The sequence below is a fragment of the Aphidius gifuensis genome, linkage group LG1 (assembly GCF_014905175.1).
Source record: "Aphidius gifuensis isolate YNYX2018 linkage group LG1, ASM1490517v1, whole genome shotgun sequence".
In the NCBI taxonomy this organism is placed as follows: Eukaryota; Metazoa; Arthropoda; class Insecta; order Hymenoptera; family Braconidae; genus Aphidius; species Aphidius gifuensis.
The window spans coordinates 20,422,264-20,436,295 of record NC_057788.1 but is presented as its reverse complement, the minus strand read 5'-3'; the positions used below and the strand labels follow the sequence as shown (position 1 = coordinate 20,436,295).

Below are 14,032 nucleotides of genomic sequence, written 5' to 3'. Positions count from 1 at the left end.
ACACGGCGAGACTCTCGCGAGATAAGTCTCGGACTAGTGCTAGTATCGTCTCGGTCTCGTCTCGAGTTCGCGAGACGAGACGAGAAAGCGCCGAGACTGGTCTCGTCTCGTGTGCATCTCTAGTTCCTCGATTTTTAGCGATACTTTCAAGATGTGCTGTCGTTTTTTCTGCACAATTATAAATTGTACAAATCATTTGTCTGATCATCTTGCCAGATGTAAAAGTAGGTGTTAATTTAGCACATAAGTTTTCCCAACGTACACCACCGAGAAAAAATAAATGTACTGTTACAGAGAAGAAAATATAGCAAAGATAAAGTCAAAATTTATTATCCTGGTTATAAAAAGAAAAGAAATTTTCTATTTTTATAGAACACAACTGTAGCAGGAATTGAAACTACGTCCAGTAGTTTTATATGCAATATTACACGAGAATATTTTAAAGAAGAATCATGTAAATTTTCAAATGAATCATCGTTTATAGTGTTAATTTAAAAAAAGGCTACCTGTTGTTGAGGGTAAATAGTTTTTTTTTTAGTCATGAGATATTATTTTTTTATTTTTAGGGAATTTTAATTTCCTATTGTTTTCGCTTTTCTTTGGACCCCCCCCCCCCAACCATGGTAGACACCCCCCCTAAAAAATTTTCTAAGTCCCTTAATCTTAACCAATACGATATATATGGAAAATATAGAAAAGTCACTGAATATAAAGAAAAAAAAAGATAAATATGGGAAAATATCAGTAAATACAAAGAAAAATATAGGAAAATATCAAAGAAAAATCGGTAAATATAAAGGAAAATATAGAAAAGTGACTGAATATGAAGAAAAAAACGATAAATATGGGAAAATATCAGTAAATATAAAGGAAAATATAGAAAAGTCACTGAATATAAAGAAAAAAAAGATAAATATGGGAAAATATCAGTAAATATAAAGAAAAATATAGGAAAGTGACTGAAAATAAAGAAAAAAACGATAAATATGGGAAAATATCGGTAAATATAAAGGAAAATATAGAAAAGTGACTGAATATAAAGAAAAAAACGATATATAAGAGAACATATCAATTATGCCCCCCCCCCCCAAAAAAAATTTTCTAAGTCCCTTAATTAATCTAAACAAGATGAATATGGAAAATGAAGGAAAATATAGAAAAATAAAGAATATATAAACGAATAAACGAAAATATATCACTGAATATAAAGACAAATACGATAATTATAGGAAAATATTAGGAAAATATGAGTAAACAAAAAAGAAAAGTATAGCAAAATATCATGGAAAAATCATATTTAGCAACAAGATTTTTCAAAAAAAAGATTAAAAAAAAAATTATTAACATGATAAATTATTAAATATTCAAGTTAAACAAAATATATACGATCACTGGAGGATTAGTGAGAAAAATTGATGAACAATACCCATCAATAAATAATAAAGAAATAATGATACCAGTAGAAGCTAATATAAAATTCGATGACGATGAGGAAAATGAAAATATACCAAAAATTAATTTCGAGATTAAAAAAATACAAGAAATTGTACATCTACCAATTAATTCATTTGCAGGCAAAATAATTTTAGCGAAAAAAAAAAAAAAAAGAAAACTATTCAATAATAATAATGACATTATTTAGATATCATCGCAATCATAATAGCAATAAATAAAGTGGAATTTATATATGCAATGTCAGGACGGTTATTGAAATGAAGAACAATAACATTAGTGGACGACAGTGATTATGAAGTAAAATAAAATTTGAATGAAAAAAAGGTTGATTAAACCAAACAAAGATAATAAATTTACCAAAGGAAATATATTTTAGATTGAACTAACTTTATGGAATGAAGACCCTGGTGAAAATAATATGGCGGATTATGTCATAATATGCCATAATATGCCATAAAATGACAGGAAAATTATGGCATATTATGCCATATTATGGCATAATGGGCCATTTTTTAACGTCAATTTATGGCATTTTATGTCATAATATGACATAATCCGCCAACTTTTTATAGCAATTTATGGCACATTATGTCATAATATGGCATAATCCGCCGCAACTTTTTATGGCATTTTATGGCACCTGGCGAATTTCTGATATTCATTAAACATAACTATTTACGTATTATTCATTTTTACTTCTTTCAAACAATTACGGGAAACATTGATTATTTAAATTTTTGTATTATTATATCGTCATATTTTTTGGATATGAATATGATGGATCCATATCGTTATCGTATATATAAGAACTAGTTGTGAGATGACCACATGCGAGAAACTTCAAAAAGCAATGTACAAGAAGAAATGTAAAAAAAATGGTATCACTCAAAAAATTTCTTGCGTAATAATTTAATAACAAAGTCACATAATTAAAACAACGACGTGACCGAGAATAAAATATTATTTACTAAAAAAACTATTATCAAAATGATTTTGCCATTACAAACTTTTTAGATGTCAGAATATGCCATATTCTGACATATTCTGACATATTCTTATATGATTTTTGGATGCCAGAATATGACATTTTCTGGCATATGAATTTTGTCGGAATATGTCAGAATATGCCATATTATGACATATTCTGACATATTCTTACATAATTTTTGGATGCTATTTTCTGACAAATGAATTTTTGTCGGAATATGTCAGAATATGGCATATTATGACATATTACTGACATACTCATGATTTTTAATATGCCATTTTCTGGCAAATTAATTTTGTCGGAATATGTCAGAATATGGCATATTCTTACATGATTTTTGGATGCCATAATATGCCATTTTCTGGCAAATTAATTTTGTCGGAATATGTCAGAATATGTCAGAATATGGCATATTCTTACATGATTTTTGAATGCCAGAATATGCCATTTTCTGGCAAATTAATTTTGTCGGAATATGTCAGAATATGCCATATTATGACATATTCTCACATGATTTTTGGATGCCATAATATGCCATTTTCTGGCAAATGAATTTTGTCGGAATATGGCATATTTTGTCATATTATGTCAGATTATGTCATATTATGCCATATTATGACATAATCCGCCAAATTATTTTCACCAGGGGAGGCAGAAAAGTTCTAGGGAAAAAAGGGTGATGTGATAGCATTAAAGGAATTAAAAATAAATGAATATAAAAAAATTAAAAATATAACGACGACTTCAGCAACAACTAAAACGTTAGATCCTGATTCAACCGAGAGAAAAAAGTAAATAAAATAAATATACAATCGAACTCGACAATTTTGTAATAAATATTTAACATTGACAGGCTAAAATCATAGTACGACAAAATGAACAAAAACGGAGAGTTTATAAGGTTAGAAGAAAGCGATTCTGGACATGGAGATGACCCATTAGAAGGAACAAGCAAAATGAATGAAAATTAAATAAATTTTAGTTGTAACAATAATCATTGTAACGATAGAGAATGAAATAAATTTGTAGTTTCGAATTTCAATATATATTAAAGAAGAAATTAAAATTCCCCCCGCAGGGAAGGCACAGTTGCTTCAGCAACTGTATGATCATTTTTTAAATTAAAATGGAATACAATTATTTATTGCTATCACTTAATATTTTATCAAATGAATATAGAAAAAATATTGTGTATATTCGAAACAAATAAACAGTTAATGATTTGCTGTCGTATAAAATGTCGAGTTTTTCATTTTTATTTTTACTGTTATAAAACTGAATAATACATAATTGGAAATTGCAGAATCTGAGACAATGAACATACCATGAATCTGCTTATTATGAAAAATTATAAAAAACGTTTATAATTGTGCGACTAGTATTGTTTTTTAAACTGCCAAATAAAATGTTATCTAAAATGTCAAGTTTATTTTTTGTTTTTAGTGTTATATAAAGCTAAATAAGTAATTGAGCTAAATGCATTAACAACCTATAACTTCTAGCAGAGGTGATAAACTTGCAATATGTTTAAATTTTTCATGAGATCGTTCTATTATCGTGGTATTGATTGTAAGTAATGTATTGTTAGTACGACGACATGTTTCTTCAACAGCACAAGATAAAACTTCATCATTAAACGGAGCACTAAGAACTGTCGAATCCTCAAGATTCACAACATAATGTGATCAAAAAATATAAATGTGATTTTAAATTAGAAAAGATCATATTTTTGATCACATTATGTGATTTATTTATTGGTCACATTGATAGAATAATCACATAATGTGATCAAAAAAATATAAAAGTATTTTAAATTAAAATGTGATCAAAAAATAAATCACATAATGTGATCAAAAATATAAATGTGTTTTTAAATTATAAGTTGTAATCCCGTGTCGAAGGGTTCGAACCCCGGTCGTAGCAATAATTAGTTAGGTAAATTATCAATTAGGTCAGTTTGTAATAATAAAGTTTATCTGTATTCTGTTAAGCGTTAGTTTTCAAATTAAAAAAAAAAATAAATTTGAAATTATTAATTTTTTTTTTTTTTTTGAATAAATCATGTATCCTGATCCAGTTTCGATCCGGAATCTGGATCCATTATGGATCATGTATCTTTACCACAGCCTGATCAGGTATCCTGATCCATTCTGGATCCAAACCTTACGAAAAAGCGTTACATCCTGATCAGGTTCGGATCCAGTATCTGGATCCAGATTGGATTTGAAATCAGGCAACCCTGATCAGGGCTTGATCCGAACCTGACCTGAATTTCTACTCGGGTGGGCCCTGTCGAAAAATGGCACTATCAAATCTGATAAGGCCCAAAAATTAAAAATAAATGTGATGATTGCTTTTGGGAAAAAAAATGGAACATAATGGGCATCGTAGAAGCCAATTCGTTTCATAACTTTCATTTTTATCGCGAAATAACAAAAAGTCACACGAAAAGTGAAAACATAAGTGTCCTACGGAACACTAAAAATATATTTGCTTTTTTCAATTATTTTTTTTAACAATCATTATTAAGGCGGTATGTAAATCCCAAGGTAGGATAATTCTTTGGGTTCAAAGAGGCACCCTTGTAACCATAGCTTAAAAAAAAATAATAAGTGCCCTCTAATGTCTAAAATTTGTATACTTTACTGACGCGTCTTTAGAAGTATGAGTGAGGGCGCTTCGTATTTACACACACCAATACTACTTCAGCAGATTTTCAGTGCTTCGCCTGGTACTTTTTGACTGTTTTTGACCCTAAATCTTCGTCTTAAATAATTAATAACTTTTAAAATTCGTGGTAAAAATCGATGATTTTTTTTTATTATTTTTGTAATTAAAAGAAGTATAAGCTGTAGTAAAATAAAGGTTTTCTGTGAGAGCGTTTTTTCAATACAAGTGAAAATGTGCCGATGCTTCCTATGCTGGTGTGTTAAAGTGTTAAATTCTTGTCAACTTTGACCCTAATTATCTCGCTCGAATCGTGGTAGAAAATTACAAAAAAAAATTGATAAAATAGATCTTTATTTCACTTAAAAAATGAGCCTACTTTGATTAAAATCTGTGAGAGGGATTTTTTTTTCAATATTTTGGCATACTGGCAAAAAATAGAGTCTGATAAAGTCCGGCATTCCGGATCCGATTCGGATCAGGATAGAGTAAGGAAAACCGGATCCGGTTAGCCTTAGCCAAACCTGACCGAACCCGGAGATAACTTTGCAAAAAAAAATAAAGTCTGATAAAGTCCGGCAGTCTGGATCCGATTCGAATCAGGAAAGAGTAAGGAAAGCCGGATCCGGTTAGCCTTAGCCAAACCTGACTGAACCCGGAGATAACTTTGGAAAAAAAAATAAGGTCTGATTAAACTCCGGCAATCCGGATCCGATTCGGATCAGGATAGAGTAAGGAAAACCAGATCCCGGGGGGGGGGGGGGGGCCAGAAGAAAAGCGAAAACAATAGGAAATTAAAATTTCCTAAAAAAATAAAGTATGAAAAATAAAGCTGAATAGTAATTGGAAATTGGAGAATCTGAAACAATTAATATACAATGAATCCGCTTATTATGATATATAAAAAACTTTCAAGAGATTATTCTGTTTCTTCAATAAAACATACTTAATATTTTTGCTTTCTGTGCAACTTTTTTATTCTTATGTTAGAATTGTTTATATGTGGCACGAGTTGAGCATCGTGCGACTAGTACTGTTTTCTAAACTGCCAAGTAAAATGTTACGTAAAATATCAAGTTTATATTTTTATTTTGAGTGTTGTAAAGGTGAATAATAATTTTACAATGAACAATTAATTTTATTGTTATTTTTCAAGTTTATAAATATTTTTTTCGCAGTCATATTGAAGTTTGTCTTGTCTCCTTTAAAACAAAAAAAAAAGAAATAAATCAATTATAATAATTTTTTCGGCAACCGTAATTCCTTAGCTGCATCTTTTCCTTATAGCTACCGAAGAAAAAATCGCGTAGATCTACGTATATCAAATTAGATCTACTTAGATCAAATTAGATCTAACGAGATCTAATAAGATCTAATTAGATATAATTAGATCTTAAAGTAGCAAGATCCACTTATACATGCTTATATATAATTAGATCTATTGAGATCTAATTATATGTAACTAGATCTTATTAGATCTAAGTAGATATAATCAGATCTAATCATATCGAAAATGCGGCACGATATATGCTTAATATAATTAAATCTATTGAGATCTAACTAGATCTCATTAATCTAAGTAGATATAATCAGATCTAATCATATCGAAAATGCGGCGAGATCTAATGATATATAAGCATACATAATTAGATCTAACGAGATCTCATCAGATCTAAGTAGATATACATATGGGGCATTCCATGTCAATTCACAGGGTTTTTTCCCTCACCCTCTCAGATTCGAAAACAAATATTTTTTTTGAGTTAGTCATCGACTCAGATATACCTCTGATTTTTTTTTTATTTTTACCATCATTAACCGCCGAGCCAGAATCAAAAAACACCTCCTTCACAAGAGTAAACTACGATTTCGCCATTTTTTAAAATTCTGATTTTTTTACTGCAGATAGTAGAGCACAAGATTAGCTCAATTTCCAAATTTCATCATGGGATAACGATGGGTTCATTATAAAAAATTTTTTTTTCCATGTGAAAATTACTAAAATCAGGCAAGATCATATCCCAAAAAACAGGTTTTTTTTTTGTTTCTTATAGGAAATTTCCTCACGATTACGGGAAAAATACGAAAAAAATTCCCACGCATGCGCAAAGTGGTTAAAAATCAAGTTGAATTATCGAAAAAACGGCTATTTATCGGTATATATCGTACAGCCATGAAAATAACGATTGATTCTAAAATTCAATAATGGTAATCGATAAAACTCGTCAAGGAAAAAAACGTCCTAATAAAAATTTAACATCTCGAATAAATATTGATTGTTTAGCTATAATTACAGCTATAGTAAAACATCTAACGGCTAAGTAAATCGTATGCATGTTTTGAAAAAATATCGATAAGTCGAAAACTATTCGAGATATCGAAATTTTTATTAGGACATTTTTTTCTCTCTGACGAGTTTTACCGATCGCCATTATTGAATTTTAGAATTAATCGTTATTTTCATGGCTGTACGATATATAATCGATAAATAGCCGTTTTTTCGATAATTCAACTTGATTTTTAACCACTTTGCGCATGCGTGGGAATTTCTTTCGTATTTTTCCCGTAATCGTGAGGAAATTTCCTATAAGAAACAAAAAAAAAACCTGTTTTTTGGGATATGATCTTGCCTGATTTTAGTAATTTTCACATGGAAAAAAAAATTTTTTATAATAAACCCATCGTTATCCCATGATGAAATTTGGAAATTGAGCTAATCTTGTGCTCTACTATTCACAGTAAAAAAATCAGAATTTTAAAAAATGGCAAAATCATAGTTTACTTTTGTGAAGGAGGCGTTTTTTGATTCTGGCTCGGCGGTTAATGATGGTAAAAATAAAAAAAAAATCAGAGGTACATCTGAGTCGATGACTAACTCAAAAAAAATATTTGTTTTCGAATCTGAGAAGGTGAGGGAAAAAACCCTGTGAGTTGACATGGAATGCCCCATATATAGTAGAACAAATTTTCGTTGCCTTTAATTATTGCTGCTATGATTGAGTAGGTAAGGCTTTGGACTTTCATCAAGAAGATGCCATGTTCAAGACCACGTGATGGTAAAAATTTATGGTCTAAATCTATCGGTCCAATAGATCATTAATTATAAAAATAAAAAAACAAAATTGTTTAAACAATTTGAAAATTTTTTTTTTAAATCAATAAATTTTTGGAATCTCAGTAGATCTACTTAGATCTCAGTATATCTAATTTGATCTAGATATATACGAGTAAATCGCGCCACTTTGCGGATCTAATTATATCTAAAGCAGTTAGATCTAATTTGATCTACGTAGATCTAATTTGATATACGTAGATCTACGCAATTTTTTCCTGGGTAATTTGATGTTAACATCTTATCTTGAGCTCAATGCATAACAATCTAGAATAATTTCAGCAGAGGTGATAAACTTGCAATATGTTTAAATTTTTCATGAAATTGTTCTCTTATCGTGGTATCTTGGATATTAATTGTAAGTATTGTATTGTTAGTACGACGACATGTTTCTTTAACAGCACAAGATAAAACTTCATCATTAAACGGAGCATAAGAAACTGACAAATACTTAAGATTTGGACAGTTTTTCAACAGCATCATCAAACCGTTAACACTCAAATTGACGGCTGACGTAGATATTAATGATTTAAGTTTGTAAACTCCGTTGAACATAGCATCTGTGATATTACCAGTAAATACTAAGTGCAAGGTTTCTAAATGTTCTAGTTTCGCAATATTTTGAAGACCAATATCAGTTACGTTGCAACATAAATATAATTGTAAGGTTTTTATATTTTTGCACTCACTCAGAATATGAGTGATTGCATCATCATCAAAATTTTCTACCCTCGAAAAATTCAAGTCTTCGAGGTTTTTGAGCTTTGCTAATTGACACAGACCAGAGGCAGTTGCATCTTTACAGTAAGACAATTGAAAACGCTTAAGTTTATTGCAATTATTCGAAATTGAAATAATAACATCATCGTCAACGTTCTTACCATTAAGTAAAACTAAACATTCAAGTTCTTTCAATTGACCAATATCTTGTAGAACAAAGTTTGATATATTTTTACAATAACTCATATGCAATTCTATTAGATTTTTCAAGGAGCTTACAATACGAATAACCGACAGATCATCAACATGATGGACATTAAGACATTTTAATGTATCCAATTGAGTTATTTGTCCAAAACCTAATGACGGTAAATCAAAGTCTACCTCTAAAGTTCTGATAAATTTACAATTTTTCACTGTACGAATTACGCATTCTTCACTAACACGACTGCCTCTGAGATGTAAAGTTTCCAAATTTATGGGATTAGAAATTAATGTTGCATCTTCATTTTCGATGAAACACTTACGTAGTGATAATTTAACTATCGTTGTTTTTTTAGCAATTTCTTGCATCGTATTTTTGTTGAGTGAACAATTTTTGAGATCAAGAGTACGGAGTCCATGGAATTTTTCAAGAGTCTAAAAGTAAAAATATAAATTAATCATCTGGTATATAAGTTTTTTTTTATCATTTTGTTATTTATAAAAAGTAACTTACACAATCAAATGGAGTCACGAAAAAGTTGCTAAGAGTTATCTCATCTACTTCTTCTGGAAGACTATTCAATACTTGTGTTGGAAAGTCTTTACAATCATATTTAATTTTAATACTTCGTAAATTAGTCAACTTGATGAATGCCTCAGTATAATAATTTTCATCAATTGATTCATCGACATTGTCAAATTTAATCTCCAAATGGGTAAGATTTTTACAAGTGTTGCCAACAAGTTCCATAATACTTGAATCAACAATCTTAGATAGTTTCAAGTGTCGTAAATATCGACCACAACAAAATAATGCATTTATCACGTCTGATTTTTTCATCTTACGATTATTGTAAGATCTACCAATTGTAGGACGATATACAAATTTTTTAATGTCATGCCATGCATAATTATCACATGTATCTTTCCACTTTTTACAAACTAAAAAACAAAATCAAATAAATAATATGTGTCTTTATAACAATGAATAAATATAACAAATAGTTTTGACATGATAAAAACTTACTTTTTCTTATTTCCATTCTATCAAATACGTCAAGACACATAAATATTTTTGCAAGACATACAGAAGGAAGTCTGTTTATCAAATCAGTTGATGATATTTCTGATAAAGATTTGTTGATAATTATGTCCAATCTTACTTTTTTTTCAACAGACAATCGTTGTTCACTCATGTTGATTTACTTTTTGGTTGTCAATTTTATGTATAAATGTACTTAATAATGAAATTGGATTATTATAATGATAAGGTATTAATTAATATAATTAACAATGAAATTCAATTGTTATAATGTAGTTGGTGGCTTATTTAATATGTTTTATCATATTACGTAAATAATCTGTTACCTGAATAATTAACAATAATTAATTGATATCAATATGTGTTATGTATATGGATATTCACACAATAAACATATGACATCACGTCGATAACGTCATTATTAATATTATTATTATTATTATTATTTTCATTAAGAAATGCTAATTAGCACCATCTGTGTAATTATTTATAAGATTATGTCCTTCCTTTCTCTCTGCTTCTTTCTAATTGGCGATAACTTTGGGTAGTATTTATTTGTTTTTTTATATTTATATTTAATTTTTGGTTTATTTCGTTTATTTCATTTTCGCAAGTATTAACTATTAATTAACACTATATAAGCTATTTGAAAATATAAGATTGGATTTGTCTGTAGTCGAAATTTAATCAAATTAATAGATTAATTTTAATTCATATTTTCGATGATATGAAATTGACATATTATTTTGGATATTCATCAGATTTTTCGAACTCGAGCGAAATTAATTGAGTAATAAGCCGTTAACTTTTTCAAAAAGCTTATCTCCTCTAATCTATAATTCCCTAATAATATTAAGAATTTTCTTTTTATTTTTCGAGAAAATTGAAGTTTTGTATTAGGAACATAGAGCTAGCTAGAAGATTTGTCACAGGAATATATAGGATGACCAAAGAAGTTTGGTGTTTTGTAAAGCTTACGTCCAGCAAATACTTTGAGAATAGGTAAATTAGTATTACTATTTCGAAGCAATTTAATTATATTTAAGTCTTGAAATATATAAAAGTCTTAATTCATGCAATTTAAACAAAAATTACTCACTTTTGCATATGTCATCTTATCAACTTCTCCGAAAGTATTTCTAAAAAGTTATACGTTCAACGTATAAATGCCCCATCTTGTAATTTCAAAACTTATTCACATCATACGCAAATTAAATATGATAACGTACTCAAAAATATATTATTCAAAATAAGAAACGAGTCTAATTTAATTCAGTTATATTTTACTCGAGGGCTTTTGTCTTGTCATTGATCAGTTACATCACAAACACCGACACCCTCAAAACAACACCAAGAAAATAATACTAAAATGTGTCCATTCGTTTTATGATATTGTTCAAACTTTTTTCTTCAAATATTACCAATTCCATTTGTAAATATAAAAATACTTGCGATGATATAAAAAAAAAAAATAAAGTAAAAAAAAAACACTAAGAAATAATTTTTTTTTTTTTAAAAAAAACGTTTTATCTTCAAACAAAATAAATTTTTATTGAACATAATAAAATTCGTGGATGACGTGTTTTCAAGAAAAAGCTATACAAAGCAAACTTTTCAGTAACATGTAATTGAAGACCATGCAATTATTTTGTTAGGACAATGACGTGGATGTTATTTAAAAATTCTTTGTTAAAAGTTTTTTATAATATTTCATTTCAAAAATAAAAGAGAATATAAAATCAGGATCGATTATTAAATAAACCCTTCTGGAAGGGTTGGTTTATTCAGTAGTCTGTTACAAACACTAGGGACAACGAAATGGATACTTCAACACCATCATATCTTGCAATCAATAAATTACTTGCATCACTTTCTGGTGTATGGCCACATCAACCGATTGTAACAAAAAATATTGTGTTTATTATCATGTTGATATTAACAATAAGTCAATCATATTTTCAGGTAATTTTATTTAAAACTAAACAACAAATAAAAATTTAATTTATTATGACTAATTTTGTACAGATTTACGGTGCAATATTGGCTCGTTCAAATGTTGATTTATTCTTAGAAACAATACCAAATATTCTTGTGGATTTTAGTGTCGCTGCAAAAGTTGTTAATTGTTTTTTTAACAGTAAAAAAGTAAATTATTTTTGTTAAATATTTAAACATAAATTGAGTTTCATTAATTAGAATAAAAAATAATAAATAAAATTTAATAATTTAGATGAAAAAATTGTTGATTACTTTGGAGAAAGATTGGATCAAATTTAATTCTGAAGGTGAAATTCAAATTTTAAATGAACACGGTGTGAGAGCTAGAAAATTGACACTCACGTATTTTAGTAAGTTTTATTTATCATAATTTATTTTGAATAATAATTTATTATTTTTTTTAAAGGTGTTATTTGTGGAACAATCACACCATTTATGGTGATTCCACTGGTGCCAATAATTTATAATAATTTTGCTCCGGCGAATGGAACTTTACCAAAACAAATGTTATATGCTCAATATGATTATTTATTTAATTTACAAGTTAGTTATTATCCAGTGTTGATTCACAGTTACATTGCAACATTTGCATTTATCAATGACATCATTGCAATCGACACAATGTGCATGGTTTTTGTACAACATGGATGTGCATTATTTTCAATTATTGGGTAAATAATTATTTTCGAAATTAAATTAAATATAACGGAGAAAAACTTTATGGAACAATCTTTTCTTATCAATTTTTAAAATATTTTTCCATCGAAAAATGATGAGACAAAGCAGAGAAATTATCTCCGCTTGTTTGTTCAAAAAAAAGGCAGAAATAATTGATAATTATGATAAATTTTGTCCATTTGAATCAAATAAAAACTATTTTTTTTTTCAATTGAATTAAATTAATAACTTGTTTGTATATATTTTATTAACAGCTGATATTTATTGTTTAAAAAAATACAGGTATAATCTCGAACAAATTGAAATCAATAGCACCATTAAAAATGATATAAATCATTCAAGATTCAATGACAAGGCATATCACCAAATGTCAGAGTGCATCAGGAGGCACAATCATGCATTAAAGTTAGTGAAAAAAATATAAACAATATTTATAATTTACAATTATTTGTATTCTAATTTAATGTCGTTTTTTTTTTTTATTTTAAATTTCATTAAGGTATGCAAAATTGATTGAAGATGCACACAATGTATCTTATTTTTTTCAAATTGGCATTGACATGATTTGTTTTAGTTTTACCGGTTTTCAAATTGTTGATAAATTAGACACTGCACCAGATGTATCAATAAGATTTGCAGCATTTACATCAACTCAACTTGCTGGTCTTTTTTTGCTAAGTTATCCAGCTCAACAATTATTTGATTACAGTGTTAAAATCTATGATGACATGTAAATAATTTAACTATTCCAATGTTATTTTAATTATTTTTTTCTGTACAGTTATTTAAATATTCTATTATATTTTTTTACAGTTATAATGCAGGATGGTACAAAACTTCACTAAGAACTCGTAAATTATTTATCATTATGTCAATGAGAAGTCTCATTCCTTGCCAAATAACAGCAGGTAATTTATTTATAATAATATTCTCGACAACTTTTTTGATCTATAATCTTTAAATAATTTATTTAAAATAATTTTTAACAGGAAAATTTTATGTTCTTGATCTTGCCAACTTTGGAAAGGTCAGTCTTTTTCAAAAATATTAATTGAATAGATGTATATTCATTTTTTAAAAATTTATAACTATTTTATCGCTGATTAATTTTTTTTAGATCGTCAAAACATCTCTGTCTTACATTACAGTACTCATATCTATGAAATAG

General features: G+C 28.2%; 1 protein-coding gene across 1 annotated transcript; it reads left to right on the top strand.

Annotated features, from left to right (window-relative positions):
• The first annotated feature begins 12,006 nt into the window (after positions 1–12,006).
• On the top strand, positions 12,007–14,032 carry LOC122851217 (odorant receptor 13a-like). The gene is made up of 9 exons (XM_044150308.1): positions 12,007–12,150; positions 12,214–12,333; positions 12,419–12,536; positions 12,593–12,857; positions 13,147–13,269; positions 13,364–13,594; positions 13,678–13,772; positions 13,854–13,891; positions 13,982–14,032. Exons 1-9 carry the CDS (start codon positions 12,007–12,009, stop codon positions 14,030–14,032), a joined length of 1,185 nt encoding a protein of 394 aa, XP_044006243.1.